The 15,474-nt window shown below is 35.3% G+C and overlaps 1 protein-coding gene across 1 annotated transcript; it reads right to left on the bottom strand.

The window, feature by feature from the left end:
- Positions 1 to 6,064: 6,064 nt before the first annotated feature.
- On the bottom strand, positions 6,065 to 7,259 carry LOC143587683 (protein FAR1-RELATED SEQUENCE 5-like). The gene is made up of 5 exons (XM_077068908.1): positions 7,076 to 7,259; positions 6,988 to 7,003; positions 6,846 to 6,918; positions 6,660 to 6,803; positions 6,065 to 6,571 (listed from the first exon to the last, which is right to left on the bottom strand). The coding sequence occupies exons 1-5, from the start codon at positions 7,257 to 7,259 to the stop codon at positions 6,065 to 6,067; spliced, it is 924 nt and encodes a 307-aa protein (XP_076925023.1).
- Between the last annotated feature and the right edge of the window lie 8,215 nt (positions 7,260 to 15,474).

Below are 15,474 nucleotides of genomic sequence, written 5' to 3'. Positions count from 1 at the left end.
CTTATGTTTTCGCCGCGTACGGGGATCAGGGGTAAGTATTAATTGTTAGAAATTATTATATAGTTGTAATTTACAAATTGATAGTTTGGTCATGAAATATGTTATTCGATTTGTTGTGTAAATAGGGATGTTCTATTTAGCACGGATGAAGGCGTTTGCGTTAGATGTGTTGTTATGGAAACTTTGCACTCGGACATATGGGTTCATGTATCAGTGATGTCTGCATGGGCAAGCGTGCTAAATTATGAAGAATTGATATGAGCGAAACACAACTCGATGCATAGGCTATTCTGTTAAGCTGTCATGTTGGTAAGTGAGACTACATGTTGTAATAAAATTATAATTAGTTGTGGTATATAATAAGTGTTAACGTATGTTAATAGCTCCTGGATTATTACGAGAAAGACGTTTCCACAAGAATAAAATATTTTGCTGAGATGATGGATAAGATGCTTCAAGTTCAAAAGTTGAAAAGCATTCAAAGGGTAGAGTTGATGTTAATACCCGTAATATGCGTTAAGTACTTTTATCTGATGACTTTCAACTTGAAGACGTGCTTGATTCATATTATTGATAACATGGGGACAAGGGAGTCTTTCAAAAGCAGATACAGAGGGTGGCCTGAAAAGACGGTACGTTATTTTTATGTTCTAATCGAGTAATATATCTGGTAGTTATAAAATTTAGTTGTAATAATTGTTTTCAGCGAGAGACAATGGCGGGGTCTTTGGCATTAGTAGACCACCAGGGGGCGTCTAAATTGAAAACAACAAAGATAACGCGAGTGGATGTACCATGGAGGACAACATAAAACTATGTGGATTGCGGGGTGTTTGTGATGAGACACATGGAGACGTTTAAAGGTGGGAATACTGAAGAGTGGGTTGTTGATTGTGGTCTTGCTGATGAACTTGACAAATGTGGACGGGTGATAGGGAAACAAAAAGAAGAGCTTGAAGATCTTAGAAGGAAATACGTTGCTAAGATTCTACTTAGCGATGTGAACGTGATGAGAGAAATGGTAATACAAGATATGTTGGAATAATTGTTTTCAGCTAGAGACAATGGTGGGGTCTTTGGCATTAGTAGACCACCAGGGGGATTCAAAATTGAAAACAGCAAAGATAACGCGAGTGGATGTACCGTGGAGGACGACATACAACTATGTGGATTGGGGGTGTTTGTGATGAGACACATGGAGAGGTTTAAAGGTGGGAATACTAAAGAGTGGGTTGTTGATTGTGGTCTTGCTGATGAACTTGACAAACGTGGACGGGTGATAGGGAAACAAAAAGAAGAGCTTGAAGATCTTAGAAGGAAATACGTTGCTAAGATTCGACTTAGCGATGTGAACGTGATGAGAGAAATGATAATACAAGATATGTTGGAATATCTATGACATTTGAGACAAAACCAGTTACACCTCAGTACGTATTTACCGATTAAGCAATTACACGCTTATTACGTAATGATCGAACGATTAACCGAACGGGTCCGGTTATGACCGGATATCTCGGGGGGGCATCTATAAGTGATATACGATTAATATAAGCTAACATATTAATATTATGACTTTAGTTCGATAGCGAATCAGTTAAACGAAAACATTCTCGTTTAACTACCCGCTATAGATTTAAACGCAAAAGATAGTTACAAACCAAGCATTGTATCATCCGTTAAGCCAAAAAAGACTTACCAAACACTTACTTGAAATGTTTTAAGCAATATATTTTCGATTTTTACAAATGAATACTATGTTTTTATAAATTTACACAAAAATGGCCGAAAAATGCTCGTTTTCGCACTGTTTGTCATACCCGATATATTTTTCTCGACAAAAACCGGACCTGAAATAAATTTGGACTCCGCATTTAACGTCCGGCCACTCAGAAAGAGATTAATGGGACAAAAATTGGGCCCAAATGGGGGCCCAAAACTCACGGCCGCCAAATGGGACTAAAAGCTCCTTAAGTGTTTCTTAATATATAAGTTACTTACTAGATATTTTTTTAGATCAATATCAGCCAAAATTCTGGAAACAAGTTCTGGACATTTTCACAAACACAAAAACTCAAGGTAATCTCATAATTTCGGATCATTTAAACTTGATCCAAACATGTTTAAATTCATATAAACATAGTATGATTACCAAAAATCATTCCTAACCATGCAAAAAAATCCTAAAAATTATCCAAAAACATGTTTTGATCATATACATGGTTAGGAATCAGAATCATACTCTTTTTTGGCCATAAACACGGATTAGAGGGTTTAAACGGCATTTTTACGGTTCAAAAGTTCGTTCTTATACCCTAGCCGACACCCTAAGTTAAGGGGTTGTTGTGTTGATGAAACTTGCTTGTTTTGTGATATAGGACGTGTATCTATCTTGCATAGAAGCACAAGAACCCGAAAAATGAACCAAAACTGCTAAGGTAAGACCGAAACACTTGATTACGGGCTATTTAGGATTCGATTATGATGTGTATATTTTTAGGTCATGAAATTTGGCAGGGACATCAGAGACCATATCATTGAGTCCCTGTTCAAATTTGGTAATTTTTCGACCATCCGAGAATATTTGGCGAATTTATTACCGAAATGGGGTGTTTATTTAGGAAAAATATTTAAAATATTTGAAAAATTATTAAAATTTTTGGAGAACTCAAATTTGGTATATTTTGATCACATATAAAATTTGGGGTAATTTGGAAAAACCTAAGTATGTTTTGTGTATTTGCGTTTATTTGAATTTTCATAGTGGTTTTTGGCTCGGAAATGATATTTGGCAAGATTGTTAGAGTTTGAGATTTTCCAAGTTGTTTTTGAACATATTCTGGTCATTCAGGAATTTTGTCGGAATTTTTGGAAATCGTTTGGTATAAACGGACAATTTTCAAGCTAAATATAGCATATAAAATGAATTTTTATAAATTAATAAATCAGTAAATAATTCCCAAAATACTTTTATAAATATTTACATATTTTTATTGATAAGTGGCTAAATTTTCATAATTTAATGATTAACGGATAATTAATGGTGCTAATTTGAAAGTTAAACGAATTCGATTATGATAAAAACCGACAAGTTCGTGATTAACGAACCTGTTGGAATATCAGAACATCAAGAGTGATCAAAAACCATCTTTTTGGACTAATTAAGTAAAAATGAACTTTTTGTGAGAAATCCCGACAATTTGGGTGAATTGTGCGTGTTTTTCTCCAAACCAAACTGAATACACGGAAACAAGCCCCGTAGCGAATCCAGACCCCTTGTGATCTTTCTTTATAACTTAATCATTTTATCGACCAACACGTTTACCCAAGCTTACATCCCCATAATTGTTTTCTGAACGCATAAACGAACAACTTGGCCCAGCTGGTGAAACAGGAAACTGAGCCAAGTTCGGTTTTAAGTATTAGACAATGAACAACATCACAATCTAAACCTACTGACACTTTCTGCGTGTTCCAGCTATACCCAAATTAGGTATACAGCCCTGTTTAGTATTGAGATTATAATATTATTAAAATATTAATATTATTATAATATTGATTATAGGAACTAGTGATAGCGAATCAAACAAACCACGAGCTGACTCGGTGCTGATTATCTACTAAACCGTGAGTTTCATGACCCCACTTTAAACTATTTTTACAAACTTTTAGGGTGAAAAACATGTTGATACATATCTATATACTCTGAATTGTTTGATGATGGGAATTATCTAAGTGCTAACACACGAAAGTCCCCACGAACACAGTGATTAACTTCGAGCCGGTGGCTTGTGAATAGTACTATTGGTTTGACAAACCCAAACAGATTTGGCCTGGTTGCCGTGTCACATAGCACCGTTTGCACATGACCATATTTATACAAACAGGCTATGTAGTGTTAGACATAGTTACCGGGGCATGTTGTGGGCGGAAGGGGAGCCACAGTGGTTGATTGGGCGTGGGAAATGGATGCACGCAGCACAGACAATCAAGGCTTCATTGTAGCTTAGCATAATTACATCATAAATATACAAACAAACATACTTGTGAACGTACATACATACATACATACATACATACATACATACTTGCGTATTTACAATTGTAATTGTTATACGCACAACTGATTTATTGAAACTCGTGAAACTCACCAACTATTTGTAGTTGACCCATTTTAACATGTTTTTCAGGTACCAGACTTGAACTAGAAAGTCAATGTGCCACGTGTTTGACTTGCGATCAATGCTGGGTGAATTGATGCAACTGTGCTAGTAAGAAGTAAAGTCGCTTAATGGGCTGGATTTAGTTTGTATCACCTAGTTGTAAACAAAGTTAGGTCAATGTAAAATATTGTAAGCTAGTTTGTAATTTTCTTTATAAACAATGTGGTTAATACCAGAGGTGTTTGTTACATTTCCGTTTTACGCTTCCGCAAATCGCTCAACGGGGTGTGACAATATCACCAATTGTCTGCGACCGAGAAAGAGAATATGGACAAGACTACTCCTAAGAGAATAATGGACAGGTTAAATCTTGCTTGATTGTTGAAGGTTATGACAGTTTTATTTTGTAGTTAACGTGTTATGACAGTTCTATTTGGTCTTGTTTATTTATTTCGAAAACATTTTTGTTGAACGTGTTGACGGTTTAGTATGTTTCAAATATGGTTTGGTTTGATGCTACGGATGGTGGACTGTTTATATTATGGGTTGTTTTGTTTGTGTTGTGTGTTTTGATGTTAAATGTGATAAGTTCAATTTAGACAGTAAGTGCTCTTTAAAAAAATATTTAGTGTCGTCTGTTGTTAAAAACACATCAAGTTAATAACATTTAGTGTCATCTTTTATCTGAAGTTTTTGACATTCAGTGGATAAACCACATCAACAAATTTGGATATTATTAGATACGATTAAGTAGAGTTTGCAAAACATATGATCATGTCTAAATAATGGATATCGATTCATCATCCATCCGGTGTTGATAACAGAAGGTAGCCAATAAAATGATTCATTATCGATCAGGTGTTGATAACAAAGACATCAAATGTTATTAAACATAAAACCTTAAAGAAATAGTACTTAAGTTGTTGGTGTTTGTAATGAATAAAACAAAAACCCATCAACAAACACATTAGTAAACCTTGACAGGTGTTTTTAAACATAAACTTTAAAAATGCTAAGTTGAAATAAAAATAAAGTCTAATGGAAAATGAAGGGGAAAAAAGACAACCAGGTACTCTTCCATATTTTCTTCATGTGACGTGCTCGCTCCGTCTTCTGAAGCATTCTTGTTGATACTGTACCTGTGATGGTTGCGGGAGTCATGACCAAGTTCATGGCATATTATGCATGTCCTTAGGGGCTTATCCAGTTGACTTTGACTTATAGCTTGCTCGCGTAATGACTTATAGCGAATTGGAAGCCCACATCCTTTAGTCATAACACCAATTGGGGCACGAATATGGATTTGATCTGGTTGTGTTACACCGGTTAGTTCAGCAAACATGTCTCGCCGACTAGGTCTAGGGGCGTCAAATGTAACCTTGTCTACTATAGATTTGTACTCATTAATGTAGTCGCGGTAATGATGTAGCTTTTGCATGTTAGTAACCAGCTTGATTAAGATATGGTCATGCGCAATGTTTATGTCTCGAACAAAACGATAAAAATCAGTACTTTTGTCTATGTTGGGCTCATCAAAACCAATAGACCACATAGGGTTGTTGAAATAGCGTCTTTTGTCCACCTATGATTAATGTATTGCTTGGGGAATACCCTGATATCCAAAATATGGAGCACCTTAAAATGTGACAACATAGTAAACCGAATTGCTCGAACCTCTTACAGCTACAATACACGGTGATGTCTTCGTTGCGAATCATAACCTACCATGAAGAATAAAGTATAGTTTTATACAGTGTAGAAAATAAACACAGTAAAACTTGCCGGAATGTTGAATTCCAGAAAGCCCAAACATACTAAAACAAGACCGAATATTGAATATCCGATATACCTCGTGAAATGAAGCAGGTAAGTGTAGAAAGTCCCGAATATTGAATTTCAGAAAGTCATCGACGGGTAGGTAACTCATGAAAGTGCAATTGTGAAGAGCTGCTTGTATTTCCAATTAGACATAAAAAAATGGTTCTCATATAGATTTCAGCTGCTTGTTTCGCAATTGCAAAGTTACTCCATGTTGCGGCTCTTGTATATTTACAATCATGATCGTTCTTCCGATGTTCATGTCTCTGATGATCCAATGCAGTCTCAAAACGTGCCAGAAACTCAACTAAAGTGCAACGTGGGTTACAAAACTTGCCAAAAAAATGGTTCTCGCTCACTGATCTGGATGACGTACGCATTAGACCAGACATGGTTTCTTCACGATAGTAATCAGGAATCCATGTCTCTCTAATATGGAATATATCTTTGAGCCAATCGTGGTTATTTAAATGAAAATCATTTATTATTAAAGCCCACTCCTTTTCAAACAGTTTAGGTGTTATTGAGTCCATCCAAACAATATCACACAGTCGAGTCTTAAAATCTGTGGTGTTGCAAAGGTCGGATCCAACCTGAAAGAATATAATGGCATACAATAACACAATCAATAATCTAAAACACAAAAATATACCACATAACCAATTAAGAGTTCTCTTATACCTTCCCAGACAGCTTATCCATAATATGCCACATGCACAACCGATGCCTATCATTAGGAAAAACATATTCAATTGCACGTTTCATGGCGGGGTCTTGGTCAGTTACAACCACTGTTGGTTCATAACCAAAAGCCTTTTTAAAACACTACAGCAACCAAGTGTAAGATTTTGCGGTTTCCGAACCAACCAACGCTGCGCCAAGGGTAACATTCTTATTATGGTTGTCAATTCTAGTAAATGGAACAAAAATCAGGTTATACCTGTAAAAAAAAATGAATCAATACATAAAATACAATAAAGGAAAAAATATGCGTTGATAATTTTATTACTTGTTATGACGATATACTGCAACAAATGAAACAACATCACCAAAGACGTAGAAATTCATCTTGGCGCGCTCATCAACCTAAAATAAACTCTTTAACGCGCCATCTGTTGTAGTAGAATAATCACATGAGAAACTGGGACAGTATTCTTTCTTCGCCATAAGGCATTGAACAACCATCTCAGCATCGTAGTCTCCGATATATAAGTTGATACTTCTTTTGTAGTTTTTGCAGTTAGACTTTGTTGCGCCAACTTTATCAAAACCCCCATACATGGTCCTTATAATATTATAATGTTGAAAGCTTTAACCGGACCAATGTTAATATTAGCAAGATCATCTAACATCTTTTTGTGGGTAAACATAAGCTCGCGAGCAGAAATCAAGAAATGGATATCATCTTCATCAACAAATAGATGATTGTGTGCTTCACCAAATATTTCACCCTATACTTGTGATCTAAGCAGTTAATGCGGAAAAATATCGGGTATCGGTCAAGGACCGATATCTGAGATATCGGTTATTGCAGTGAGATATCGGTGGGATATCGGTAATTTTAATATCATGTAAAATTCATATATATATATATATATATATATATATGTATAGCAATTTAAAACTAATAATTCAGTATAGTCTTTTACCATTAGCAAATTAACCTTTTGCAATTTGCAAAACACTAACAATCGTAGCAAGTAAGAATTTATTAAGAATTAAAACAATGACATTGAACACTAAAAGTTGATAATTAAGACTTAAAACACTGATAACAGGAATATCGGTGATATATCGGTCAAATATTAATCCAATATCGGTCAAATATCGGTCAATATCGTTGATATTATCGGTACCGATATATTCTAAACCAATATTCTGACTTATATATCGTCAGGGACCGATAACCGATATATCACTGATATATCGGTGATATATCGGCGATATTGACTGCATAGCTTGTGATATAACGTTTAATATACATTAATCTCGTGTATCTTTTATATAATATTTTATTAGTTTATTCTCGGTTTTTGTTAGGATTTGGATGCTACTAACTTATTTGAATAAATGCAAATAAATGTAGGTCCCGGGACTTGTTCGTGGTTAAAGAGGGCGAAAAACGATCAAAAACAAGCTAAACCGGCGAACCGAAGCATCAGGAAACGAACCAGACCGAACCAGGAGTGAACAAAACCAAACATGACCAGGCCACCCTAACCCTAGCTGGAGCACCGCGGGGAGCGGCGACCCCTTTCCAGATGTTTCCAGCTTTTTCCTAAACCGACTTTCGTATTTTTGGGTGCCTGACATAACGTTTAATATATGTTAATCTCGTGTACATTTATTTAATATTTTAATAGTTTATGTTCGATTTCTCCTAAGATTTGTATACTACTAACATATTTTTATATTTTAGGTTTCGGGTTTGAATTCCGGTGAAAAGAGGATGAAAAAGGAGCAAAAACAAGCCGAACCGGAGAACCAAAGGATCAGGAAACGAACCGGACCGAACCAGAAGAGAAACGGACAGGCTAGGCCGGCAAGCCCCCAACCCCCCTTATCACCAGAGCACCGCGCGACGGGGAGAGAGGAGCCCGCCACGCGGCGCGGCGGCCCATGTTTCCAGAATCTTTGTTTGTGAACCGACTTAACTTATTTTTGGACCCATGTTGCCTATAAAAAGACCCCTAAACTCACCATTAAGCATACCTTGAAGTCCAGACCAATTTGGTGGGTTCCGAGGAGTCCGAGAGCAGTTTCCGACAACTTTGGAATCGGAGAATCAGCTGGTGTTGCGCGTATTAGTTGAAGGCGAAGATCACGGGTTTTATCTTTTGTTTCTTTCATTTTCATTATTTTATCACCATGAATTTTTATTTGTTTGTTTTGCTTAAACCTAAGATGCTATGCTAAATTGCATGAACTGCCTTGGTTATGATGAACTTATTTTGATGTTTTGATTTGACTTTGGGATTGTTTATCGTTATGGTTTTTATAGTTTTGTAAAAGATTTATTTATTTTTGATTGATGCGTATGAATGCTTAGGATTGTTTGATGAGTTTTATTTCATGGTTCTCCTTGATTATTGTTTGTCATATGATAGGATTGCTATTAGGTCAATTACTTTGTGTTTTTGATTATTTTATGATTGATGTCATGATAATATCATAGGAATAATATTGTCAAATAAATCTAAGTGTGCTGCTAACCTAAAATCTGAAAAGTGCTAGGTTATTGATAAGTCTTTACTATTTAATCTTGCTAGATTTAGTTCTTCGTAAGGAGTCCGTCTAGGGTTGATTATTTATTATTGTTTATCAAATCAATTAAGTATAGTAAATTACCTTTGATTTCCGCGCTGTAAGGTAGAATTTCGTACAAAGAAACTAAATTATAAACAATTTGGTGACCGTAAGCGAACTTGATTTTTAATACTGGTGTGCGTTAAAACTTTTTAGAAATCCATAGGTTTCTCTTGAGAAGGGTCAGGGGTCCTGTTCGGGTTTTCTTATAAATGTCTATTTTACGATCCCAGTCCATAACTAAATATTTTCCCAAGTTAATTCATTACTGAAATTTAGGGGAGTCTAGCCTAGGTAGTTTTCTCATCATCATCTAATTTTCATAAACAAACTTCGTTTTCGTTTAAATTACTTGTTTTCTTAATTAGTTTTTAATTATAGTATTAAATTAGTATTTTAAATAAAATACCCCAAACAAGTATAATTAATAAGTCGTGTTTTGTAGTCGAGTCTAATTAGCTAATAAACGTAATTTAAATAGTCTCGTGGGTTCGATATCCGGACTTACTTAGCTTTACTAGAGTCGATCGGTTCACTTGCCGGTTAGTAGTTTAGTCCAGTTTTAGAGAGTCTAGAGTATTACTTAGCGTTTATTTGTAGTTAATTTATTTAATAAATATTAAACTAATTCAAGCGTCATCAAGTTTTTGGTGCCGTTGCCGTGGACGTGGACCAGAGAGATTCACTGGAGTTAATATTCGGTGTTGAGGAAGAGGTTGAGAATACGTTGTGTGAGGAAGATGAGTTTTTGGATTTGGAGTTAGAAGGATTGCCTGAGTACGATGAAATAGGTGAGTTCGATTCGGAGGGTGACTTAGCATTTTTTGAATCCCTATTAAAAGATATAGAAGTGGTGGTAGTGGAAGACCTCCACAGCTGGCCCGTGGCACTTATTATAAATAATGCTCATAAATTAAAACCACGGAAGAAGGCGAAGAGAAAAGCATCTGTGAATCGGAATAATTTGCAAGTCAGAAGATGGTCTACAGTAAAGAGAAAGCCATTGAAGTCCAAGAACGACCAGTCTTCTCGATACATGTCATACATCCGGTTCATGCCAGGTAAGTTTAAATTTTGGTGGTCTGACCCATTAAGGATTTTTAAATCATTTTGCAATTCCACCGAGAAAATTTCAATGTTTAACAAGTACCGGGTGGAACTGAACGGGTTAGATAGGGTCCAGGTGAAACAGAAACCTCCTGATTAAGTTCAAGTGTGGGGAGGTTCCGCGGAGCTTGTATAATTGTCGGGTCACTAACGTAGTATTTTGTAGTTTTTTCTGTTTTTTTGTGTTTTTAAGTTTTTTTAGGATTTGAGCTAAAAATGACCCCCATGAAGTGTATTGCAAAATTCAAGTGTGGGGGCGTCCTAGCAAGCATTGGGAGTTATATCTTTTTATGTTTTATTTTTCTTGTATGATGTTTTTATTTTCGTTGGTTTGTATAATTATTTATCTGAACTTGTATGGCTGGGAGGATGAGTTGGTGTGATGTTTTTCAGGACACCTAATTAGACTTTATTTTCTAGATATTCTGCTATGTATTCACTTAGGTACGTAGAGCGGAGAGGCCGTGTCCGTTCAGAAATGAGAGAATGAGATAAATAATCATGGCGAGCGAAGTAGAGAGGAGAGAATTCATGGCGACGAGAGTGGCACTTTGACAGTCTTCCATATTACCAGCTAAGTCTTTTCTTTTTTACTTTGTTTTTAGTTCTTAATTTTGAGCTTTGTTTTATTTTTCTTTATTTCTGTATTTTTAGGTTTTGTTTTAAATTTTTGAGTCGTGTTTCCGTTCCTGCATTGAGGACAATGCAAATTTTAAATGTGGGGATGGGAATACATATGTTTTTTTTTTGTTTAGATTTTTTATAAAAAAAATTAATTTTGAAAAATGTCCATTGATTTTGTTCTTTTCGCGTATAAATGGGAGATGAGGATACTTATCGGGAATCGGTTTTACAAACTACTAATAACAAAATATAATTAAAGAACATGCACTTAACTTGAGATGTTTCGGTAGGCTCAGCCTTTAGAATGAAAGGACAGTTTGATAGTTGGTTTTTAACGATAAATATGATTTTTAGTGGGAAACATGTTAAGTCTGTATAAAATACGAGATGAAAGGTCGGGCCATACTCAAGCGTCATTTTTAGTTAGATTGTAGAAAATTATAAATTTTATAGAAATCTAAATACGCTATCATACGATGCTTGGGTAGGTTTAAACGTTAAATTATACCGTGTAGCCTGTGATATAAACTTAAAAACTTACATTTCTAGCTTTAGTGGTTAACACTTCATAGGCGTATGGTTTTATAGCCTTAAATCCTGTATTGCTGGGATGCCTCGGGTTCGGAGACCACGGGTCTTTTTACGGTTGTTCATCTGGGTATCTTCGGATATTTAAATAAATAAAAGCTTTTAAGCATAAACCCGCAGTTTACTGCCATTACACTCACTTACATCAATTACAGTGAAGTAAAATCTTGATGGTCCAGTGATCATCCCGCTGTTAGTCATACGTGGTCCTCTTACTGGCATCACATATCATTAAGAACAGGATAAACTAGAGACACGACGTATGTAAACCGACAGATGGAAACTTGTAAAATCATGTGTGGTAATGGGTCCGAGGTATTGCTTGATAACGGGGTATGTCGTGTAGTGGGGAACACTTGCTAGATAGTTGAATAATTGAACCTTAATCGTATCTAATGGCTGCTTGGGATACTTTTATGTTTAAATTTAGGTGGATAAACAATATCCTTGATCGTCTTAGCTGTTTTTGAAAAATGTGCAACAATGTTTTAATCTGCTATTATGAGGTATAAGTCAAGTTGGGGTGGTTTGATCCGGTAAAATCTAAAATAAAGCGGGTCTTGACTGTAGGTTCCGCTAGATTATTTACAAAATAATAATAAGAATAATAATAGTTGGATCTTACTTGTCCCGGTAAAGACAAAGGCATGGGTTTAAGTGGACAACAATATCGGTGATCGCAGTTTTTGCGTTGTTCTAAAAGTTTAATATAACCTATATGTTTTAGGACTGTATTTCTCCGATTCTGATCCCGTTGCAATGAGACTTTTTCAGGGACGAAAAAAGGTTAAGTGTGGGGATATTTGATATAACGTTTAATATATGTTAATCCCGTGTACATTTATTTAATATTTTATTAGTTTACGTTCGGTTTGTCGTAAGATTTGTATACTACTAACATATTTTTATATTTTAGGTTTCGCGTTTGAATTCCGGTGAAAAGAGGATGAAAAAGGAGCAAAAACAAGCCGAACCGGAGAACCGAAGGATCAGGAAACGAACCGGACCGAACAAGAAGAGAACCGGACCGGCTAGGCCGGCCAGCCCCCCCCCCCCTATCACCAAAGCGCCGCGCAATGGGGAGAGAGGAGCCCGCCGCGCGGCGCGGTGGCCCATGTTTCCAGAATCTTCGTTTGTGAACCGACTTAACTTATTTTTGGACCCCTGTTGCCTATAAAAAGACCCCTAAATTCACCATTAAGCATACCTTGAAGTCCAGACGAATTTGGTGGGTTCCGGGGAGTCCGAGAGCATTTTCCGGCAGCTTTGGAGTTGGAGAATCAGCTGGTGTTGCGCGTATTAGTTGAAGGCGAAGATCACGGGTTTTATCTTTTGTTTCTTTCGTTTTCATTATTTTATCACCATGAAATTTTGTTTGTTTGCTTTGCTTAAACCTAAGATGCTAGGCTAAATTGCATGAACTGCCTTGGTTATGATGAACTTATTTTGATGTTTTGATTTGACTTTGGGGTTGTTAATCGTTATGGTTTTTATAGTTTTGTAAAAGATTTATTTATTTTTGATTGATGCGTATGAATGCTTAGGATTTTTTTGATGAGTTTTATTTCATGGTTCTCCTTGATTATTGTTTGTCATATGATAGGATTGCTATTAGGTCAATTACTTTGTGTTTTTGATTATTTTATGATTGATGTCATGATAAGATCATAGGAATAATATTGTCAAATAAATCTAAGTGTGTTGCTAACCTAAAATCTGAAAAGTGCTAGGTTATTGATAAATCTTTACTAGTTAATCTTGCTAGATTTAGTTCTTCGTAAGGAGTCCATCTATGGTTGATTATTTATTATTGTTTATCAAATCAATTAAGTATACTAAATTACCTTTGATTTCCGCGCTGTAAGGTAGAATTTCGTACAAAGAAACTAAATTATAAACAATTGGGTGACCGTAAGCGAACTTGATTTTTAATACTGGTGTGCGTTAAAACTTTTTAGAAATCCATAGGTTTCTCTTGAGAAGGGTCAGGGGTCCTGTTCGGGTTTTCTTATAAGTGTCTATTTTACGATCCCAGTCCATAACTAAATATTTTCCCAAGTTAATTCATTACTGAAATTTAGGGGAGTCTAGTCTAGGTAGTTTTCTCATCATCATCTTATTTTCATAAACAAACTTCGTTTTCGTTTAAATTACTTATTTTCTTAATTAGTTTTTAATTATAGTATTAAATTAGTATTTTAAATAAAATACCCCAAACAAGTATAATTAATAAGTCGTGTTTTGTAGTCGAGTCTAATTAGCAAATAAACGTAATTTAAAGAGTCTCATGGGTTCGATATCGGGACTTACTTAGCTTTACTAGAGTCGATCGGTTCACTTGCCGGTTAGCAGTTTAGTCCAGTTTTAGAGAGTCTAGAGTATTAATTAGTGTTTATTTTTAGTTAATTTAGTTAATAAATATTAAACTACTTCAAGCACATCACTGCATGTTGCCTATTTAAAGACCCCTAAACTCACCCTTAAACATACCCTGAAGTTCCAGACGAATTTGGTGAGTTCCGAGGCGTCCGAGGTCAGTTTTCGGCAGCTTTGGAGTCGAGGAATCAGCCGGCGAAGTGCTTAATATTCAAGGACGAAGACTCCGGATTTTATCGCCTTTATTCTTCCGTTCTTATTTAGTTTTGCCATGATTTCGTCTATTATTATTTTGTTTGATTTTATGATGCTAGGCTAAACATTATAGACTGCCTAGGCTTATGATGAACCTACTTTGACATTGTGTTTTGATTTGGGATTTATTTATCGTTATGGTTTTATGATTTAGTAAAAGGTTTACTTATATTAAATTGATGCGTATGGATATTTAGGATTGTTAGATTAAGTGTTATTATTTCATAGTTGCCTTGACTATTGTTTGCCATTATGATAGGTTGCTATTAGGTCAATTACTTTGTGCTCTTGATTATTTTATGATTGATTTGCAATAAGATCATAGGAATAATAATTATTAATTTAATAAACCTAAGCGTACTGCTAACCTAAATCTGTAAAGTGCTAGGTTATTGATAGGTCTTTATTATTTGGTCTTGCTAGATTTAGTTCTTCGTAAGGAGTCCGTCTATGTTTGATTATTTAATTATTGTCTATTAAATCAATTAAATATTTTAAACTGCCTTTGATTTCCGCGCTGTAAGGTAGGATTTCGTATAAAAGAACTAAGTCATAAATAATTAGGTGACCGTAAGGAAACTTGATTTTTAATATTGGTGTGCGTTAAAACTTAATAGAAACCCATAGGTGCCTCTTGAGAAGGGTCAGGAGTCCTGTTCGGGTTTTCTCTTAGGTGTCTATTTTAAGATCCCAGTCCATAACTAAATATTTTCCTGATTAAGTAACAACTGAAATTTAGGGGATTCTAGCCTAGGTAGTTATTTCGTCATCATCTAAATTAAGTCTAGGGTTAAGTCGTTCTTAAGTCCTTAGTTTTATTAATTAGTTTAATTTTAGTTTTTAGTAAACCTCCCTTTTAAGAAATAATAATAAATAAATAGTCATGTTTGTAGTTGAGTCTAATTTAGCTAGTTAACGTAATTAAAATAGTCTCATGGGTTTGATATCCAGACTTACTTAGTAGAGTCGACCGGTTCACTTGCCGGTTAGTAGTTTAGTTAAGTTTAAGAGTTTAGAATTTATTACTTAGTGTCTAGATTAGCGTAATTTAGTTAGTAATTATTAGACTACTTTTAGCACATCAACTTGCCATTGTCCGTTAAAATTAATCTTATTTGTGCCTCACAATTTGTTCTTTGAGAAGGCTTCCTATGTTTTTTTTCCCTTTGAAATCTTCACTTGGCATGTCCACTTCTTAATAGTTCTTGAACCTTCCTTAGTGCAAACAAAATACTTCAAA

This window comes from Bidens hawaiensis, unplaced genomic scaffold, assembly GCF_021521415.1.
Source record: "Bidens hawaiensis isolate Kalapana, Puna unplaced genomic scaffold, B.hawaiensis_p1.1 tig00035837_1, whole genome shotgun sequence".
In the NCBI taxonomy this organism is placed as follows: domain Eukaryota; kingdom Viridiplantae; phylum Streptophyta; class Magnoliopsida; order Asterales; family Asteraceae; genus Bidens; species Bidens hawaiensis.
This window is presented reverse-complemented; position numbering and strand designations above follow the sequence as displayed.